At 57.4% G+C, this 21,783-nt stretch overlaps 1 protein-coding gene across 1 annotated transcript in view; it reads right to left on the bottom strand.

The window, feature by feature from the left end:
* Positions 1–16,113, bottom strand: part of DAB2IP (DAB2 interacting protein) — a 194,296-nt gene extending 178,183 nt beyond the window's left edge. Inside the window, exon 1 of the mRNA XM_079927250.1 lies at positions 15,982–16,113. Coding sequence (XP_079783376.1) covers positions 15,982–16,021 — 40 coding nt within the window. The 5' untranslated portion in view covers positions 16,022–16,113. The remainder of the gene's footprint in view (positions 1–15,981) is intronic.
* Between the last annotated feature and the right edge of the window lie 5,670 nt (positions 16,114–21,783).

Here is a 21,783-nt window from a genome sequence, read left to right as displayed (position 1 = left end):
CCATGTCCATGCTTCCAGGAAGCCCCCCAGATCCCTATGGGTGAATGGAAGTGGTCGTCTCCTTTGATCAGTAGCAGTAGCACCTTGGGTGAGTCATTGCTCATCTCTGAGCTTCCGTTTCCTTGTCTCTAAAATGAGGACAATACTGCCTTTCTTAGGTGTCTGACGGGACAAGAGACCATGTTCAGAAGACACCAGACACACTCTTGAATGTTGCCCATGTCTAGATCAGTGCCAGGCACCCAGTGGGCACAGAGGCACATTTGCTGAATTGAATTGACACAAAGGTCCTGAGCTTTCATTGTTTAACTTGGAATTATCATGCCCACCAGTGGAACTTAGACAAAGTCAATTTCTTATATGAAGATGATCTGAAAAGAGATAAATAATGAAGCCACTGCAATTCTGATTGTATAATGGGTTTCCCTCCCAGTCGACAAGGAACCAAACCAGCTCCCCAAGAAAGGACCCGTTTTGGAACCAAGCATGGCGCCCAGCCTCTCCAGCTCACAGCGGGTAATATTCGCCACACATGTTTCTGTCTCAAGCCCTCCCAATCCCAGACCACAATAGGTGATTTCCTATAGCCATTAGCATAATTAGCTGACTGTGACGCTACAGAGATGCGATTAGATGAGCCTGTGATTTTTGCAGTTATTTGTCTCAAGTGAGTCACCTGAAGTTCATCTGCCATCAGGATTCACGGCTGCATTCTGTAATCGCAGGGAATTATTTTGCTAATAACAGAGGTCCCTTGATCTAATTTCATTTTAATGCCAGGAGGTACCCTCCCAGAATAATCCGCTCCACGGCAATTCCAATTTCCAGGTTTGTTACCTTCTGGAGAGAAGCCTCAATTCAAGGAGGCTGAAGTTACTTCTTTATCACCCAAAGTCATCTAGGGGTGAAATGGAATCCTGCCTCTGCGTGCTTGCAGAAAAATGCGGGGAGAGGTCCAGAGATAGGGAGCCGGGGAGAGAGGGTGGCTCCCAGCCAAGAGGAACCACTGGAAGACATCACTTATGGATGAGGACAGGTCTGAATTAGGACCACAAGGCATTCCCTGGGAGAACCCGAATTTTCCTTGCATTCATTATCTCATTCGCTCTTTTATCCCATTTCTGGGACCTCTCTGCAAGACCTATGCTGTTATTTGAGTACAAATATCGATAACAAACCCTTAGGCAGCCCTGTTCTAGGTGCTTTACACGTAGTAACTCATTACGTCCCGTGAGGCAGATGGGTGCTACTAGTATTCCCATTCTATGGATGGGAAAGCTGAGGCAGAGAGGTTACGAAACTTGCCTCAAGTCACCCCGCTAGTAAGGGACGTAACTGGGATTTGAACCTTAGACTGTGAACTTCCTCAAGTTCACGTACAAGGAAGAATCTGAGCCCACCAGGAATTGTTCAACCCCTGCTCTGTGCTCTCCTTTTTACCCCTCACAACAACTCTGGCACGGGGGTGTTGTGAGTCCCATTTTGTTGAGGAAGAAACTGAGTCTCAAGAGGGGGTTGATTTGGCCAAGGTCAACACAGGAAGGGCAAGAGCTGGGGCTTGAACCTGAGATTCTGATTCTATACCTGGTGCTACTCTGGCTAAAGTCAGGACGTCACAGTGTCTTTGAACAGCTCCAAAAGCAGGTTGGGTATAATGTAATTACAGTAAGTGCACAGTGACCAGCCACCCAGCTCTGCTCTTTCCTTCCCACTTTGGGGCAGTTCCTCACCCCAGAAATCAAGTGTCCTTTGCTGTCACCCCATGTTACCAAAGCCTACTTCCAGATTCCTACTCATTCATTCATACGTTTATGCTTTCAGGAGAGGGCCCTGCGGTTCAGCGCGAAGGGCCAGGAGGTTGACATGGCTCTGCCACCCCATTCCTCTCTAAGCCCTGCTCTTCTTATCCGTTCAAGAAGCAGGAGTGTTCTTTGTAAACTGAGCCACGGAGCCATCATTTCAAATGAAAAAGTTCAGGCAAACCCAGAGTTTACATCAAGTGAAAGCAGAGCTGTGTTAGGGGAGGTGGGGGTCTCTCCTATATGTCAACCTCTGGGCATCTCCTCTGACCCAACTGGAAAACCACTGGCCTGGACGGAGTGTCTTGGTTCTTGAGGTTCTTAGAACCAAGGAATCTGGGATCCCCTGATGGCGGGTGATACCCAAAATGCTGGGTGGGCAGCAAAATGCCCTCCTGACAGCCCCCCCACCCCCTGAACACCTGTCCTGCCTTGTTGGTGGCATCAGGGGACAAATCTGAAAGGGGCCTGTCAGCAAGGCCAGGCTGTGCCCAAGCCCCTGGCCCTGGGGGAAGTTTTCCAGGAGTCTCAATGCAGAGAAATGTTGCCTGCTTCTCCCCACAGGCCTGTGGAGTCAGTCTGTCCTGGTACATTGGCCAGAGGACAGGCTACTCCTCTCACCCAGGCTCTGCCCATTTGTTTTCTCTCTCATCCTCTCCCTTTTCTAAAAACATAGTTTTTTTTGTTTTTTTTTTAATCCCTCCCCCACTCCCTCCTTCTTTCAACAAATGCTCACTAGTCACCAGTTTTCTGTTCTAGGCCTGATGCTTCAGGGGGAATGGGCCGACTTCACACACAGAGAGACAGCTGCATCCTGGAGGGATTGGTGCCACCAGTGCCCCAGGCACTCACTCACTCACTGGAGCTGGGAAGGCTTCCTGGAGGCAGTGGTGACCAAAGGGGCACTAATGCATGAATAGGAGATAGCCCAGTTTGGGGGCCATTGCCGATGGGGAGGAGACGGACATTCCAGGCTCAGAAGAGAGGTGGAGTTGGGAGCCGTGGCAGGTGGGATGAGATAGTATCCTTGAAGCGCTGTCCAAGGGCTGTGGACTTGATCCTGAGGGTCACGGGGAGTCAGTGGCAGGTTTAAGCAGGCCAGATGGGGAGGCTGGACATGCATTTTGGAAGCTCCTCTGGCTGCACACAGCTGGGGGTAAGGAGACGGTGAAATGGGGCTTCCTTTCCTTTCCCTTGTCGCCTCCCCACCCCTGTCCTCCCTCAACACGCAGCCGGGCTCCCCGCCGGAGACGCAGCCTGTGGACAGCAGAGAAGAGAGGCATTGGCCTGTCCCGACCCTGGCCTGGGCCCCAGCCAGGAGGGCAGCCCTTGACCCCTTCACCCCCAGGACCAAGGGTCAAGATGAGTTCAGATCTCCATCCCCACCAGCTGGGAGGCTTTGATTTGGGGGCGGGGCTCTGAAAAGGGCCTGTTTGTGAATCCGAGCTAAAGTGGGGTAGCTTCCCCACCCCCTCCCCTCCCAGCACCTTCTCTCCAGATCCTGGCTCTGACAAGCCCCTGCCCCGCCGAGCAGCCCCACTTGGCCCGGATCACGGCCCCTCCTCCACACCGGGGCGGGCAGGGGGAGGTTTCATCCCGAAACACAAGCCCTTTTGTTCCGCCACCCCGCTCGGCTCTCAGCCCTGCAGCGCGTTGGCGGAGGTTTTCCTGGCACTCAGGGAGCCCCAGGTCAGCTGAAGGATGAGGCTTGGCGCGGACGGTGAGAGGCTGGGAACCGGGGCTGGAGGACAGGCGAGTGCTGACTGCAGCTTTGGGCCCCGTCCCTCCCGTTTCTCGGCTCCTGCCTACTCTGGGACAGTCGTTCTTAATCGGGGGCAATTTATCCCGCAGGGAACATTTTGCAATGTCTGGAGACGTTTTTGGTTGTCACGACTTGGGCTGGGGGTGGGGGGCGGATATGGTACTGGCATCTGGTGGGTAGAGGCAGGGATACCGCTAAACACCCTCTGACGCACAGGTCGGTCGGTCCCCACGACAGAGTTATCCACCCCACACGTCAGTAGTGCCAAGGTTGAGAAACCCCGCCTGAGGGAACAGCCCCCTCACTCTGTGTCCTCAGCCGTGACTCAGCCTTCCTTCAGGCCGGTCACCCCCAAGTTTCAGGCTGGGAGACTTGGGACACGCATTCCCACCTCTGCACCCTTGCTCAGGCTGTTTCCCTTGCTGGGGCGCCCTCCCTGCTGCCCTCCACTTATCTAAATCTCATTTCTCTCCACCCCCTCCTACCTGTTGGGACCCTCCCCTGCTGCCTGCACCCGCCCCCGCTGCCCCCTCCCAGAAGCCATCTCTGACTCCCTGATACCAATTCCTCCCTTCCCTGTTCAGCCACTGCCAGCTTGGGCCCTCAGTTCGCACATCTATGCAATGAACTGGCCCGGTGAACAGAGAACCCAGGCCCTTCCCGCCTCTTCCTGGCGCAGGACTAGGCAACCTGGGACGCTCAGTGCAGACTGACAGTGGCCCAGAGTGGGATGCACGCTGGCTTTGGAGCCAGCAAGACCAGGGTTCAAATCCTGCTCTACCATTTCCTTGCAGTGTGACCAGGGGCCAATTGCCAAACGTCGCTCTGCCTCAGTTTCCCCCTCTGTAAGATGAGTGAAAGCTCTATGAGCTGTGCGCTTTCCCTTCCCTCCCCTTGTTCCCTGTCTGGCTGGTTTACCTCATTAAGGTGCCCCCCATCTCTGGCCAGTCTCAGATTCAGAACCATCTACTATTGGGGCCGAGAGGAAGAGGATCAGAGTGTCCCTCATACTTCTCCCTAGAAGCTCAGCTTGTACTGCTCGGGCTGCTGAGGACCTTGGGGAAGGGAGACCTCTGAAACTGGAGGTTCAAAAATCCAGAGGCGGGCTTCCCTGGTGGCGCAGTGGTTGAGAGTCCGCCTGCCGATGCAGGGGACACGGGTTCGTGCCCCGGTCCGGGAAGATCCCACATGCCGCGGAGCGGCTGGGCCCGTGAGCCATGGCCGCTGAGCCTGCGCGTCTGGAGCCTGTGCTCCGCACCGGGAGAGGCCACAACAGTGAGAGGCCCTCGTACCGCAAAACAAACAAACAAACAAACAAAAAACCCAGAGGCTGGGCGGGCCCAGGTGAGCAGTGGCGCAGGAATGCTGCTGCCCTCTTGGCTTCCGGCCTTCTTGGCATCTCTCCCTCTATGCGCTCTTTCCAGCTTCCCAGCCCCCTCCTGTAGGCTTCCCCTACTGGGGCTGTGACCTCCCCAGGTAGACAGCCACCCAGACTTAGCTGAGCTGGCTCAGGGGAGGGGCACTGTGTTGAGTAGAGGTGTGGTTTGGGGTCTTAGGAATTCAGGGGAGACAGCACAACTGCATCCCTCCCCTGCTTGGACCTATTCATGGCTCCCTGGATACAGGATGGAAACCAAGCCCCTGAGCCTGGAACCCCTAAGCTCTCCAGGCTCCTCCCCTACCTCCTCCCATCTGGATTTTGGGGTCCAGCCTCACTGAATCACTCCAAGTTTCCAGTAGACCCATCCCTAGCCTGCTAACTACCTCCTTCTGCAGGCCAAGCCCTGGTTACCTTTAAGCTCAGCACATTCCCTGCACACCACCCCCCAGGCCTCCCTGCCCTGGGCTGTCATTGTAGCTTTGGGCCCCTGTCCTGAGCTTTTCCCTGAGGACAGACACCCAGCCTTGTCCTTCCCTGGGCCTCCAGTGCCTGGCAGACAGCTAGCCTGGAGGAAGTGCTCAACATGAATTAAAAGAAGTGAACGTAGGCAGGGAAAAAAGACACCCCGGCCCCCCACCCCCGCCAGTACCCTCCTCCCCCAATTCCAGTGGCTGTCCCTTAGAATCACCTGGTGGGGGTGGGGTGGGGGGAAGGGAGGGGAGGAATTTAATATTCCAATGCCCAGTCCCCCTCTAGACTAACTGAATTCAAATCTCTAGGGCTGAGGCTGGGGTGAGGGTTAGAACTCTGGATGACTGAGATCACACCATGTCCCCTCCCCCCCCCCGGCAAGGGAGCTGACTCTTGGGGGAGGCTTCCAATGCTCTTTGATCCCCACTGTGTGTTGCACTGATCAGAGAAGCTCTTTACTGCTCGCATCGGGTCATCCATTCAACAAGCATCAGCAAGAAGTGCTGAGGCACGAAGACAGGCGGACACCCGGGTGTGACGGGGAGCACAGGAGGATGAGGGTGCTGGGAGCACTTGTTAGAGAGTCCCCTGGTCTGGGGTGGGGACTGGAGGCGAGGGTGAGGCAGGAGGCCCAGGGTGGGGCTGGCAGCCGGGCCGGGGTGTGGGGTGTGAAGTAGGCCGCGTGTGGGCAGGGGTGAGATGGAGACCGCAGATGTGAGGAAGGGGCGGGGGATGTGGAAGGAGAGGGAGTTGTGCTTGGGCATCTGGGTGGCTTGGCTAGAGGAGGAGGAAGAGCAGCCTGCCCGGAAGAGTGAGAAGGGACGAGGATGGGGGGGAGGGGCGTGGGGGTCCCAGGCTTGCCGGTAGTGAGAGATTCCAACGATGACAAATGCAATAATAATCATCACAGTAATAACCACCAACGTCAACTGAGGGTTAACTCTGCCTGAAAGGGTCTCAGGACTGTTTTTTAAGCATTAACTGTTTACTCCTCCTAGTAACTTGTGAGACAAGGGCTAGCGTAATCATCCCATCTCACAGACGGGAAAACTGAGGCTGGGGGAAGTTACATAATTTTCCCAGAGCCACATACTCCCTGGTAAGTGGCGGGGATCTGATGTAGGTGGGCTGCCAGTCCAGGGACCCTGGTCTGAGCCACCCACTCCCAGCCCACCCCACCAGGGCCTCTCAGCCTGGAAGAGCAGGGAGCCTGCACCTGACATCCAGCATTCAGCAGTCAGGGCTCCTCTGGTGGCCTTGGCCAGAGCAGTCTGGGGCAGGGGGTGGTGCCGAGGAGCACGTGGGCGGTGAGGGACCCGGGCTGCCCTGAGGGAGCTTGGCTGTGAAGGAGCAGGGAGGCTGGGTGCGCTGAGGGGGTGAGATGTGGAAGAGATGGAATGGCAGGCTCGTTGAAGGAGGAGAAGCGGCCGGTGGAGGGGCTGAGCGGGGCGGGGCGGGGCGGGGGGGGGTCCCCAGGCAGGCGGAGGGCGGGGGATGCAGACCCCAGAGCCACCTGGCCTCAGCGGGGAGCTGAGGGAAGGAGGCAGAGCTGAAGCCCCAACACCAGTGGACCTGGAGGGGCCTGGAGAGCCTTCGGGAGCTGGAGCCTCACTCCTCGCTGCCCCCAAGTCTGTGCAGCTGAATGGGGTGTGGGGGAGCTCTGCGGGAGGGGAGGGGGCAGGGCTGGAGCAGGCAGGCCCAGCGGGAGGGAGGCAGAGAGACAGAGACAGAGATTCAGCAATACTCGAGCAGCGGGCACCGTCCATTCCCCCAAGCTGTCGGAGGCCCAGTCTGGGAGAGGAGTCCCAGAAGGTGGGCACAGACACCCCGACTGGGCCCACCACAGAGCTGGCCAAAGGAAAGACTGAAGGGTCTCAGAGCCGGAACCCTCCTAGGCGCCTGGCTTCCAGGCCATGAAGTTGGCACAGACGCTTGGTCAAGGACAGTCTCACCAGGAGAGAAGGGTCTCTACTGTCCCTCACAGGCCGGTGGGGGAGGGGTGTGGAGACCAGGTACAAGGAGGGAAACCAGGGACAGACCTGGGACAGCCCCAGGAGGCTCCCGAGTCAGACCCTGAACTTGGCAGCCTGGGCTTTGGGAGGCCAGAGCCCACCCTCCCTCCAGACTTGTCTGGCCACCTCCTGGTTCAACCTCACACTGTGTTCCAGGTCCCCTCCCTCCGCTGCCCTCGTTCTCCATGCCGAACATTCCACCATTAGTAAAGGCGGGGGAGGCCATTTATCTGAAATTTGGGTCAAGGGAGAGTCCTGGGCAGAGGTGGGTTGGCGGCTAGGGGACAGGCACCCCAGCCATTTCAGGACCTGTGTTCCCCTGAGCTGGCTCTTCCGGAGCACAGCCTCCCTCATTCTGGTGCCGAGTCTGTGGTACCCCTCACCCTCACGAGCTCGCTCACAGACGAGATGGAGACCCACCTGCTGGCGCTCCATCCCACTGGCGAGGCGCTCGTGCCCTCAGCACGAGTTCGTGTCACGTACACACACATGCCCATGCACAGAGGCGCGCTGCGATGTAGGTCACCGGCTGGAGTGCCTCAGGCCTGGGGTTGTGAGGACCGAGCCATCCGGGCGGACACTTCCAGATTGGACAGAAATGCACCCCTCCCTGCGTCTACGTCCCGCCCTGCTCGCCTGTGTCAATCTGACCCGAAGCCTCTCTAGGCTTCTGCTTGGTTTTCCCAGAATCCCCTGGCTGAGACTGCGGAACCTGACTCCATCCAGGGGAGGGGCATCTTCTCAGCGTGTGGATCCTTGCGCGGGGCTTCGTGGGGTCTACAGAAGACACAGGGGTGTGGCCCCAACTCGAAGGCTTCCCAGGCATAGCCCGTGAGACAGCCTAGGACTAGAGGTGGTGATGACCAGGAGGGCACCGTCAAGGAGAGAATAGAGCGGCCTCAGCCAGTGGTCAGGGCTGGCTTCCTAGGGGAGGTGGCAGGACCTTGGCTGGGGAGGTGAGTAAAGGTTTCAAAAAGTCTAGGAAAGGGAATGGTACTGATGCAGCTGGGAAGGTCTAAGATGCTTCCATCCTCCACCCTGGAATTGGAGCCTCTCTGGAGGTCACATCTGGAATGACCATCACTGACTCTTCTACAGAAAACCACGCGATGGCTCTGCAGGCCCTTCAGACACAGCAAGCCCAGCACATCACTCCCCTCCCACCCAGAATATGCTCTTCCACCCATGTCCCCCTCTCAGTGTGGACACCAACAGTCCTGCCACACAGGCCAGAGACCAGGTCACACTGACTTCTTCCTCAGCCTACCCGCTCAGCCTCCAACTTTTCAATCTGGCACATGGAGCAGCTCACAGTCCAGAGGTGAAGACAGGAGGGAAGCAAATGCACTGTACTCATTGGCGTGTGGCAGGCTAGCTGGAAACCCAGAGTGTCTGGGAGCTCAAAAAAGGTAGTCAGGGAAGGCTTCCTGGAGGAGGTGACACCCAAGCTGAGACTGCAGGCTGAGCAGGAGTGGCCAGGGTGGGGGAGGAGTAGTGGGGAGAGCTGAGATGGGAGAGTATTCCAGGCAGGGGGGATTAGCAAGTGCAAAGTTGAGGATGGCACATTCAAGACAGAGATTAATTGGTCGTGCTGGGATAGAGAGAAAGAAGGGGTGTGCTAGAGATAAGCGCAGAGGTGTCATCCAGGAGTCAGATGGTGGACTGCCTTGACACCGTGGTAACAAGTTTAGACTCTATCCTGCTGCATTGGGGTGCCCTGTGGGACTTTAAGATGCCTGAGAGTGGCCCCTTTAGCTGCACACAGAGGATGAGTTTGGGGGATGGGCGAAGACAGGGATCCCCAAGAGGGCGTGGGGCGTGGCCTGAGGTGGCGGCTGGGAGATGGAGAGTCAGGGCACAGCTCAGGACCAGTTAGGAACTAGAATGGCCCTTGAGTGGTTCTGGTTCCTCCTCTCTCAGGTCCCCATCTTCTCATCGTGTAATGGGGGATGGGCAGGAGGACCCCCAAAGACCCTCTCCCTTGGATCTCCTCACACTTGGGGCCATTTTCTGTTTGCTCCAGTCTCCCCAGGCTTCTGAGGTGACCTCTTGGGAGGAACCCCCTCTGGGAGGGGCATAGCTCTAGCTTCCAAAGGCCTGGGGTGTAGTCAGCAGCCCAGGGCACATCCACCCAGTAGAAGGAACGAGCTGGGCAGCGGGAACAAAGGGCTGGACTCGGAGTGCCCAGTGGTTGGCCCAGGGAGGCCAGCCAGTGAGAAGGTGCTGAGACCCACTGGGCCTCATGGAAAAGGCCCACCAGCCTTCTTGGCATAAGGGGGACCAGAGCAGTGGTCCAGGAGCCTGGGTGTGAGTTAGGCCCCATCACTCACAGGACTGAGATTTGGGTTAGTGACCTCACCTCCTTGTGCCTCAGTTTCTTCATCTATAAAATGGGGATTAAACATGCCAGGAAATACATCAGGTGGTAGGAAAGCTTAGGGGAACCGGGCCCTGCTGCTGAGTGATTCAACAAAGATCGGCAACTAGGTACCACAAGGTAACCTCGAGGGAGGGGCTGGCTCCAGGCAGCCACCGTCCAGGACAATATAAGAAGAAATGATCTGGGAGGTGGCTACTGCTGTCCCCAGTCCTCCAATGAGAGGCGCAGAGAGACATGTGGCCCAGACCCCGGGGAGATGCAGCAGGATGGAAGCCCAGGCCCGTGCAGGAGGACAAGGGTGAAATGCCTTTTCTTCCTGAGTTCGCTGCTCCCTCCTCCTCCCACCAGGAGCCCCTCTCCTTGAGCTTCCTCCTGCTGTGCTGGGGGCACTGCAAGCACAGGGGCCACCCTCCCATCTTCCCCAGGCCTCACTCCCCGGCCTTCTTGTGCAGCCAGCTGCTCTGGCTTGGGAACATCCATGATTTAAGCCCCTCCCCGTCCGGCCTCATTGTTCTTTATTGACTCTTCTCCCTGATTTCACCTCATCCCAGAGTCCCGTGGGGCAAGAATTGGGGGCTCCACCCCTCATCCACCTGCCCAGCTGAGGAAGTTCAGAGGCCCAGGCAAGGCCAGCCAGCAGGACTGAGGCTCTCCTGGGCACAGGGAAAGGCTGGGGGTCAGGATACGCAAGGGGCAGCCGAGGGTGGGCAGAAGCGCAGGCGTCTGAGAGTCCTGGGTTTGAATCATGGGTGGCCCCACTAGCTGTGGTCTTGGGCCCTTCTAAGCCTCAACTGTCTCAGCTGAGCAATGGGGCCATTCCTTCCTCTGTGAAGAGCCCACAACTCCATGTGGAACACTTAGCACACAGCTGGGCACGTAGTAAGAGCTCAGTAAGTGGGGTCCCTGCTCTGCCTCTCTGGCCTGATTCCTTCACCTGTGAACTGACCTAAAGTGGGGCTGTGGCCTTTCCTGTTCCTTCCGTCCCCAGAGGCCCAGCCAGCTGGTCCACAGCAAAGTCCTAGAGTAAGATGGAAGGAATCTGGAATTGGCATCCCTTCCCCACCCCAGGTAGGCCGGGCGTCCACGATTACCTCCATTTCACAGATGGGGAAACTGAGATTTGCTGTTGAGTTAGCTCAGCAGCAGAGAGAAGAGGAGGCCCCAGGCTCTTGGCCCTGAGGAGGCAGCGGAGGCCTGATCCATCCACACAGCACAGCCTCAGAGAAGGGCCTAGTGGGCACTGGTTCAGAGCTTGGGCTCCAGATGGGACAAACCGACATAACCCTCAGCTCTGCCATTCGCTCCCTGTGTGACTTTGGGTGAGTCACCCAGCCTCTCTGAACTTGTTTCCTCATCTTGAACATGAGAATGACAATGCCAGCCTTACAGGGTGGGGGAAAGGGGAAGCGAGATGATGAATGTGAGGCACGTGGCCGGCCAAATAGTTGCTGTTTTTTTCTATTTGTTATTTTTTCTACGGTTATTTTCTATTTGTTACCAGCTGAGGCAAGCCGCTTATGACATCTTCAGCTTCCCCCTCTCACGGGGGAAGGGCCAGGGAGTGGTGACATCAGGCCCCCTGACAGCTTCCAGCCCAAAATAGCCCTTTCTTTAGACTGACCCTCTCCCGTTACAGCGGCTTCTGCACTCACTGTCCCCAGCTGACATGACGTCACTGTCAGTCGTGGCTCCTGCCCTGTCGTGCTTGTCTCCTGAACTGCTCCAACAGACACTCCTAGCAAGACAGGATCTCAGGCGGCAGCTTTGGTGCAGGGACAGCTCTCGGAAAGTGCAGCAAAATGAAGCCCCCGGGCTCTGTCGCAACCTGGGTTAAATCACTGACCTCTCTGTAAGGTCTTGGTGTCACTTACTTTCCCTGAGCCTCAGTTTCCTCATCTGGAAAATGGAGCTATAACAGCAGCCTAGCAAGTTTGTTGAGGATTCAAGTAGGCAGAGTGTGGGGCCTGGCCTGGAGTAGGTGCTCAGTAAATAGTACTGGTTCTTCTACATGCAGCACCTGGAAGTTTACAAAATCACCTCATCTGCCTCCCTATAGGGCCCCCAGCTGGAGCTCATGTCCTGTGCTGGTATCATGGGAAGAAACTGAAGGCTCTGAGCTGCTGGTTCTGCCCCCAGGGTTTCCAAAGCAACCAGCCCCTTCCGGAGTTTTTATCCTGGTCGTCTGTCTGAGCCCAGCTCCCTCACCCAAGAATCATGAACTCCCCCCAACAGGTGTCCAGCCTCCCATAGTTGTATCTCATCACTCCTCTGGAGACCCCAGCCAACCCGGCAAGCAGGCAGGCAGGACTGAGGCTGCCCATTTGTCAGACAAAGAAGCTGAGTCTGAACAAGGAGCAGGGACTTGGTCCAGGCCACCTGATGGCTGAGGGAGCCGGGCTGAGGCTCAGGCCACAGGGAGGGAAGACGGTGCCAAGTGCTGAGTCGGATTTAGAATCTTAGATGGTCAGAGCTGGAGCATTCAGGGGTGTGGAGTGCAGTACCCTCATCGGACAGCTCAGGAAACAGAAGTCCAGGGAGGAGGGGGATGCCTGAGGGCACGAGTAAGTTAAGGGCGGGATCCAGCTGGTGCCGCTCACCATTCACTCATTCATTCATTCATCCAATGAGTGTGTATCGAGCATCTCCTCAGGGCCAGGCACCGTGCAGGACCCTAGAGATACAGCAGCAAACAAGACACAGCCCCTACTCGCAAGGATCTCAGGGTCTCGAGTGGGAGTCAGGTCAGCGAGCCGTTGATCATCTTGTCCCCTCCCTCGCAATCACAGGCACACAGGAAGGAAGTGATTCTCTGGGCTGGCCTTTCCGTGCGGCTCTGAAGAGCCCATGCCAGAGGGGGTCAGTCAGATCTTGTCTGGCCCTCGCCCCAATTTACTTACACGTGGGGAAACTGAAGCCCCTCCACGAAGGGCTCTGCTGGGGTTAGTGCACAGTCTCCAAGCTCCCTCCTCCTTGCCTTCCTGCCTGTGAACGTTGTGTAAAAGAAAGCCCTGCTCCTGTGTTTGCCACTCCCCCCAGCTGTGGTCTGAGCCCTCGCTGGCCTTGCTCTAAGGGTCCCTCATCTCAGGACCCCCTATGGGGCTCCACTCAGCCCTGTCTGCTAAGATGCCCTGAATGTGCTGGAGGCCTCCAGAACATCAGTGTCAGTGGCTGGGGACGTAGCCAAACTCCTTTCATCCCCTGAACACCTGATGAATGGAATTAGAGCTCAGGATATCCACCCGACGGAAGGGAGTCTTGCCCTGCTTGAAGCAGGGACGGGGGGCCCAGAGCCCCAACCCCAGCTGTGCTTCTCCTAACCCTGGGCCCCCTAAGGAGCTCAGCTTGCCAACACCTGACCAGAAGCTTCACCCTCAATGGAAGTTTCTCCAGCCTCCGTGCCTTTGCACCTGCTGTTCTCTCTGCCTGGAATGCCTTTCCTCACCTCCTTGGCTAGGCCAACCGAATCGTCCACTCACTCATTCTCAAGTATTTGTTGGACGCTTACTACAGGCCAGGCAGAGGGCTATGCTCTGGGGATAACGGCTGTCAGGGAGCTTAGAGATTAGTGGGGGACACAGAGGTTAAACACATACACATACCATAATGTGTAGTGCAACTAGGAACAGGTCCTATAAAGGAGAAGAGAGAGTAGAAGAGTGGGATCTAATTTGATGCATTGGGGGAACATGATCTAGGGAAAGCTTCTCTGAGCGAGTGACTTTCAGTGGAGACTGGGAGGAGGTGGAATTAGCTCCGTGGAGACTGAGAGGAAGAGGCAAGGAAACCCCATGTGTGAAGGCCCTGGGCTGATAACTAGCTTGCTGAGTGTGAGGAAGGTCAGATCACTGTGGCTGGAGCCTATAGAGTGAGGGGGTGAAGACAGAAGATCATGGAGGGAGGCAGAAGATGCTGACCTTGGTGATAGGACCGGGTGACTAACAGGTAGCGGGAGGGGTCCAAGAGAAGGAAACAGAAAAAGAGACTGAGAATAGATGGGAGAAAATCAGGATAGTGGCCTATAGCCCAGAAGCCAGCTGAAGAAATTGTTTCAGAAAAGAGAGTCATCCTCTTCTTCGGTGGAGGAGTCACCTCCTCCGGGAAGCCTTCCTGGACTCCACATGTGGGGTTAGGGGTTCCACGGGGCCCTGGCCTTCCGCATCAGAGAGAACTTACCTCTCTCTCCCAGACTAGCCTGGGAGTGTCAGAAAGGCAGAGACAAGGTTTGATTTACCTCTCCAACCACAAAATTTAGTCCAGGACGTGAAAGTAGTATTTGTTAGATGAACAAATGCAGGACCTGGGCTTAGAGAGGAAGTGACTCTGAGGCCACAGTTGTCCCTTTTCCAGGATGGCCCCTTCAGCGTGGGGACATTCCCAAGGACTTCCTGGGCTCTCCTCCATTCCTGCCTGCCCCTTTCCTAAGGAACGCTCTCCTGTCCCTTGTCCTCTTCCTCTCAGTTTCCAGGCTCCTCACTGCCTGACCAGCTTCCAGAAGGCCAGCCACAGGGCAAGACAAGGATCTGATGGTGCATGGGCCCTTCAGTTAGGGGGCAAGCAGCCTCTGTTTCCGGGGCCCCTGGGCTTACCCTGCCCCAAGCCTGCCACTAGCAAACCCAGGGGACAGCAGGTTGGGACTGTGGGTTCCCGAGAGACCACTGGGTGCCAGGTGGGGAGATGGAGCCCCGGGGGATCTGGAGCCTTGCTTGGCTCTGGGTTGGTCCCCCAGACAAGGGTCTGTGCCCTCCGTGGGGTAGCGTCCCCGTGCCAAGCTTCAGGTAAACATCTCTGGAGACCAGCAGGCCTGTCGCACACCCCAGACTGTCTGCCCCCATCTCCCCCCGCCAGGAACTCATCACTCTGAACCCAGTATCATTTGTCTGTCTCCTATTGGAGGCTGGGAGCTCTTCCAGGGCCAGGGCCTCCGTCTCCCTTTTCTCCCCTCCCTCTCTCTCTTTCCTCCCAACATTCACTAAACACAAACTGTTTCTTAGGCTTGAGTTCTTTATTCCAGCATCCCTGACCCTGACACAGAGCCTGGCACGTGGGGGTCACTCGGCGTGCGTCCACTGGCCACCCGACCGTCCAAAGACGCCCGGCCAGCAGGCTGCCAAGCTCCCCCGAGGGGTGCAGCTCCAAACGTGGCAAAGGGCCCCTCTCCCTGGAAAGAGCTGAAGCTGGCAGGAGGGAGGTAATTTGGCCTTGAATCTGTGCCCAGCGGCCAGGCCTGGCTGCGGTGGGGCTTGGGGGTCCAGAGGGAGAAGGAAACAGTTTTCTTAGCAGGGATCATGGTCCCAGGAGGGTCTGGGCCCCCAAAAGGCGGATCCAAGCTGGGGTGAGGCCTCCCTTGACTAGCCCTCCTCTCTGAGGCCAAAAGGGCCCTCTCCCTACTGAGCCCTAAAACCTGCTGGCCCCCCAGGGCCCCCCCCACCCAGTCCCTCCTGCCCTCCTGCCTCTCTCCTTTGCACAACACAGAGATGGCCAGAGCGCCCCAGGTGTCCTAGCCAAAGGTGCACAGCCTGGCTGGGCTGAGCAATGGGGTCTTAGTTCCCTGCACCCCTGGAGCCCCAAGCCTGCAGAAACTGCCCCGGCCGAGCCATTCCGAGCCTTACACGTCCCTGCCGTGGGCTCCAGACAAGTTGCTCTGTCCCAAGCAACTTTTCCCTAACAATCCGCCCGGGCTTCGCAGGGAGACTGCGTCAGGCGCAGCTCCCTGGTGGCAGCCCCTGGGGCCCTGCAAAGCGGGGAGTGCTTACAGCTGGGCTTTAATTACAGACTGCGCTCCTGTTGCCTGGTCCATCTATATTTATCTGCAGGATCTAACTAATCAAACTCCCCACGGCACCCGGCAGGCCTGGGGACAGCGAGTGAGGCAGACAGGCAGGGGGGCTGCAAACTTCCTTTCCTTCTCGTCCGGGAGCAAAACAGAAGCCGCCGAAACTCGCTCTCCCTCCCCCGACCCTGCCAGTGCCCGGTCCAAGGGGCTGCCCCAGGCCCCGCTCCTGGAGCCCTTCAACTCTGTGCCATAATTCCCGGCACCCATGACCCCCAGGTCCCAAGACCAGGCAGTGCCCATCTTCCTCCCCGCTTTAACTCGGATTCCGGCAGCCAACGGAGAAAAGTCTGCCTGAGCAGCGGCTGAATCCCCAACTCTGCCACTTTGCCGGCGCTTGTCTTACCGAAGGAGTCGTCTTGGTCCAGGAGGGAGTCGGGCTCCATGGCGTGTGCGCCCCCAGCCCCTGGCCCCGCCTGATTTATGAACCGAGGCTGTCTCCATGAGCGTCTGGGTTTCTCCTTTTGTATTCCATCTGGCGGCTTTTCCAACTAGATGACTGGGTATTCCTGCAAGCAGGCCCCTTTCCAGCCCTCGCCTTCATACAGTACATTTAAAGTAGCAGTAACCTCTTTTTCCTCCCCCCGCAGCCTGGCTGGAAACATTAGAAGGGACCGAGGCAGCGAGATGTCTAAAATAGGAAGACGCCGGGACGATTGGCCTGGCTGCCTGCGACGCTGGCTGTGGGGATCTGGCCCCGCTGTGCAGATGGAAAAGCTAAGAGGTAAGGCTGAGCCTGGGCTGAGCATCTGGAAGCTGGCTCTGGGGCCCAGGCGTCTGCGGGAAGTGGGGAGACTGACCCACCCGTGGGAGGGCATGCGGGGTCCGCTCTGTTCACTGCCCAGCGCCCAAACCCCAGGGGCTTCTCCCAGGCTTTGCTGGAACCTCCCACTCAAATCTGTTCTACAGACATTTCCTGCGGTGTGGGGGATGCAGAAATTGACTCATCCATCCATTCAGTCAGACACTAAAAATTTTTCTGGAACATCTACTCGGCGCCAGACACCGTGCCAGGTGCTGGGTTTGCAGTGGGGAGCGAGTGGCGGTGTCTGGTCTCTTGGAGCTCACAGGTAAACAGGTGAGTGCAGCGCAGTGTGTGTGGTAGGTGCTGTGGGAGCATAAAGAAGGGCTGGCTCACCTGGATGGGGGAGGTGGTCAGGGAAGGCTTCCTGGAGGAATGGGCCCCTAAGCTGGGGCCTTATGGATGAGTAGGAGCTAGCCAGGTGACAAAGGAGGGAGTGTGCCAGGTGGAGGGAGTGGCCTGCGCAGAAGCTTCGAATTGAGAGGGTACTTGGGGTGTTCAGTGACCCCCAAATAAGTTCCGGCTGGTTGGAGCTGCGGTCACGGCACAGGTGGGGCAGAGAGACAGAACCGTGGGGAGAAGCAGTGGCAGGTCAGGCAGGGTCTCATGGGGGTACGGTTCTCAGGTTTGACCCAGGGGCTGACCCACGGGAGTGACACATTCCCGGCTGTTCTTTAGAAAGGCCTCTCTGGCTACTGTGTAAGAGGGCGGACGCTCGGGCAGGACTGGACTGGGGAGGCTGTCAAGTCCCCAGGGGAGAGGGACACGTGGCCTCTGCAGGAACAGCTAGGATAACGCTGGGTACCACTCACTAAGTGGCCACCAGAGCCGGGCACCATTCCGAGCATTTCCCACATGGTCTCAGTCACTCCTCAGTGACCCCTCTGGCAGAAACCCTGCCTGTCCTGTTTTGCAGATGAGGGCAAGACTGCTTAGAGAGGGGAAGTGGCTTGTTCCAGGCTTGTGAGTGGCCTCCAGACCAGGCCTGGACCCCAGAGAGGTCACACCCTTGGTGCTGGGGATGGGGGGGTGGGCAGTGCTGGGGGAAGACAAAGATGCAGTAATTCAATGCACATCAGACCCAGAATACAGAACAGGGCCCCCGGGCTTGCAGGAGAGGGAGTGTATCTTTTGGGCCCAATCAGGGGAGGCTGCCTGGGTGAGGAGGCAACTGAACTGGACAAAGAGAGAAGAGCAGGATCTGGATGGATGAGCAGGGGTAGGTGCAGCCATCCCAGGCAGAGGGAATGGCACAGGTAAAGGCACGGAGGCAGGAAGACAGCATGCAATGGGAACGACAGACGGCTGGGAGGAGGTCAGGGCAGATGAGCCGATGGGGCTGGGGCAACAGCACCTGGAGTGAAGGCCTGGGAGTGCGGCTTTGGTGCAGGGAGCTCCGGGCAGCCTCAGAAGCCCTCTACTCCAGAGAATGGGCTGCATTCCAATGGATGCCTGGGTATCCCTGCAAAGGCCCCTTCCCAGGATGCTCCTTAGCTCTCTGCACTTACAGCAGGAGAAAACTTTCTGCTCCCCACAAAATCACTGGAACATTAGAAGCTGAGCCTCCGTGACCAGATTTCTGAAGACATGGATCTGCAGCTGAGGCAGAGGGGACATCAAGAGGACAGAGATGGGGGAATTCCCTGGTGGTCCAGTGGTTAGGATTACGCGGTTCCACTGTAAGGGGCACAGGTTCGATAACCAGTTGGGGAAACTAAGATGCTGCATACCTTGGGGTGCAGCCCAAAAAAAAAATCGAGTATCTCTCGATAAAAAAATTTTTTAAAAATGAGGAGGGGACTTCCCTGGTGGCACAGTGGTTAAGAATCCGCCTGCCAATGCAGGGGACACAGGTTCGAGCCCTGGTCCGGGAAGATCCCACATGCTGCGTGGGATCCACACACACCACATGCTGTGGTGCCCGTGCACCACAACTACTAAGCCTGCGTTCTAGAGCCCGCAAGCCACAACTACTGAGCACATGTGCCACAACTACCGAAGCCCGCACGCCTAGAGCCCATGCACCGCAACAAAGAAAAGCCACCGCAGTGAGAAGCCCGCGCACCGCAACGAAAGAATAGCCCCCGCTCGCCGCAACTAGAGAAAGGCTGTGCACAGCAACGAAGACCCAACACGGCCAAAAATAAATTTAAAAAAAAAAAATGAGGAGGGAGATGGGAGACAGACAGATAAGCCAGGAGGCTGGCAGGAGGGCCCAGGCCAGGGGTGGCAGGGAGGGAAATACCCACCTGGCCCCCTTCCCAGCGACCCACTGCTGCCCAGCTGCTCCCAGAGCAGCCAGTGGCTGCTGACGTGGTTGGCCCAGCCTGACAGAGTGGGCCCTCCTCTGTCACCCTTCACCACCCGTCCTTGGATGACAGATCCCAGCTCCCAGCCTCCCGCTGCCTTAATTACAGGGAGGTCAGGCCCTACCCAGGCAGCTGCAGGCACGAGGCTCCCTGGATCTCTGATTCAGTGGGTGTGGAGGGCAGGCTGCAGCGGGGCGGGGGGCATCTGGGAGTGGTGGATCGGGCCCCTGGACCACCAGTCAACAGGTGAGTTCAGGTCCAGTTACACCACCACCACTTCCCCAGCTCTCTGGGACCCCAGGGGCTCTGGGAGTTCCAGGATTCCAGGAGCTATGGGGGCCCATGTGCACACAGGCACTGTGGTCCTTTTCTAGTTATAGTGTGATGGGGCTCCTCTCCAGAACACAGACCAACGTGGGCTTGCGTTCACTTTGGAGCATCCTGGCTGCTTTCTCAGGTGAGGACAGACAAGCCTGCCTGGGTCCAAATCCCAGCTCCCCATTTACCAGCTGGGTGACCCTTGGCAAGTGACTTTACTTCTCAGTGCCCCAGTTTCCTCATCTGTAATCAGAAGGAGAGTCCCTGGAGGGCTGCTGGGAGAATTAGTGAGCTAATATGGGTAGAGCTTAGAACAGGGCCAGAGGAAGCGCTCCGTAAAGCTAAAATCGAGAGCCCTCAGCCCTCAGCACAGCCTTCCAGGCCCTCCTGCGTGGTCTGGGCCCCCTCATCTCATCTCCCTCCCCCCCCACCCCCCCACCCCACCCCACCCCACCCCCACCCCCCGCCCCCGCGCCCCAGACCTATTGGCCTTTTCTTTGAACTGCCTCTCAGACTCTTACCCCAGGGCCTGGCCATTTCCTCTGCTTGGAGTGAGAGTCCCCCAAATCTTCACCCACTTCTGTGTTCAGGTCTCCGACCACCTCTCTGAGATATCATGCCCCCTGCTGCTCCCCTCACCCCACCCCTGGCTTTAGTTTTCTTCCCGGCCCTTTGGACAGCTATCACCTGACATGATATTATATATTTATTTGCCTGTTATCTGCCAGCCCCTGCTTTCATGCAAGCTCAGTGCTGTACCCCCAGCACTCGTCAGAACGGTCCCCAACTGGTCCAACTGAAGCGGACCCCCAATAAACGCATGTGGAATGAAACCCCCAATAAACGCATGTGGAATGAAATACCTGTGGAAGGAGTGTTAGCCGTAGCTGTTATTTCCCCTACTGCCTCTGCCTTGATACGTTGGCACAGCACCCAGGAGCTCTCACTGAGTTCCAGGGCCTCTCATGTCCAGACAGTCCTGCGTCTTCATGCTTACCTGCTTGGACTGGGTTCTCCTTTCTCATTAAGGGCTGGACCCCCAGGGCCAGCTGGCAGGAGGGAAACCAGAGGGTCTTCAACTTGGGAGTGGGCTTGGGCTGTACTGTGAGCCTGGTACCCTGTCTGCTTCTCGCACCAACTTTCCCCAGAAGTTTTCTGAGTCCATTTCACAGATGGGAAAACTGAGAGGCTACACTGAGTCCGTGAGAAGCGGCAGAGCTGGGGTTTGAGACCTTGTCTGCCTGATGGGAAGGCCCTACTGGTGCCACCGTAGCACCCAGCAGGGCCTCCCAGCCGAAGAGGAAAGGAGCATGGCTGGGTAGAGGTGACAGGGAGGCTCGGAGGCGGGAGAGAACTGACAGACCAGCCTTGGGTCTGCTCCCCGGTGGTCCCACCTTACATCCTGGGCCCTTCCAAGCATCTGTCCTTCACCATCTCCTATGTTTAAGGTGAGGGTCGCTTGGCTTTTTTGGCTCAAAGGCCGCGAAACTGAGGGCTGATACCTTTCAATAAGTTCTGAGCTAGCCGGCAGGGGCCAAGGGCACATTACAGGCCGGCGCTGTCACTGGCTCCACGGGGGAAGGAGGGTCTCCTTCTGATGACAGCAGCCCCCTCCCCACGCCCCACCTCCACGTGCGTTCCCGTGCCCTACCTCCCAGGGGATCCTAACTGCATCGTCCTGGGGAAAGCAGGACTCAGAGAAAGCAAACGCTCATAACCTCCCAGCCAGGAAGCGGCAGGAGCAAGGCCTAGACTGTGTGGCCCTGGCACCGCGCTGCTGGGCCGGATTCGAAATTTGAGTCCTTCGTGGCGCTGCTGGGAAGGTTAAGTCACTTGCCCCCAGTGGTCACACAGTGGATTCCAAGGCCCGGACTCTCAACCACAATGCGCTGTAGGCTTCTCATCCTGCAAATGTGAAGCCGAATCATCATTAAAGAACCTCAGACCTTTCCAGGAAGGGAAGCAAGCTCTAAATAAATGCCGGCAGTTAGGGGATTTCCAGGGCCAAGGGGATGGCAGGGATGGTGGCCCGGGGTCCTCAAAGTTCCTGACATCATCGATTTTGTGATGAGCTATGGGGCTCCACGTGGGACATCCTGGCTGCTGGGTCCCAGGGCCCTGCCTTGGGTTCTGGGAGACCCTGGAGACACGGGCACGCCCTGCCTTCCGGCAGCAGGGATGAGGCAGGCTGGCATGATGTGAGGGGGCTCTTCAGCAGCTGGCAGGGTTAATGCTCTCCATCTGCCTCCTCCCCTAGCCCCCAGAACTTGGCCTTGGCCTTGGCCTTGGTGGTGCCCAAGTGCCTGGGCATTGCCCCAAGAGAATCCCAGGCTTCCCAGAGCCCCAGGTTGGAGGCTCATCCAGCTCATCGCCCCCCGCCCGCCCCAAACAGGGCAGGAATCTTCTCCATGACATCCTTGCTCCAAACTCCGCTTGCTTACCTCTCAGAACGGGGAACTCCCTCCTTCCCAGGAAGTCAGTTGCCTCTGATTCCAAGTAAGGTCCTTCCTCAATGGAGGCATGCTGTGTCTTCCTGTGCTGCTCCTGGCTCTTTTCTCTGTGGCCAGAGAGTGACTCTGCCTTGGGGGAAGCCCCTGGGACCATCAGAACCCCTCACATGAGCTCAGCCCTCTGCACTACACCTGATCTGCACCCCTCCTCATGCTTCCTGGCTAGTTTTCAGGTTTCGTGGTGAGTCAGGAAAAAACCCAAAAAGCCT

This window comes from Stenella coeruleoalba, assembly GCF_951394435.1.
Source record: "Stenella coeruleoalba genome assembly, chromosome: 7".
In the NCBI taxonomy this organism is placed as follows: domain Eukaryota; kingdom Metazoa; phylum Chordata; class Mammalia; order Artiodactyla; family Delphinidae; genus Stenella; species Stenella coeruleoalba.
The sequence above is the reverse complement of the archived record's forward strand: the minus strand, read 5'-3'. Positions and strand labels throughout refer to the sequence as shown.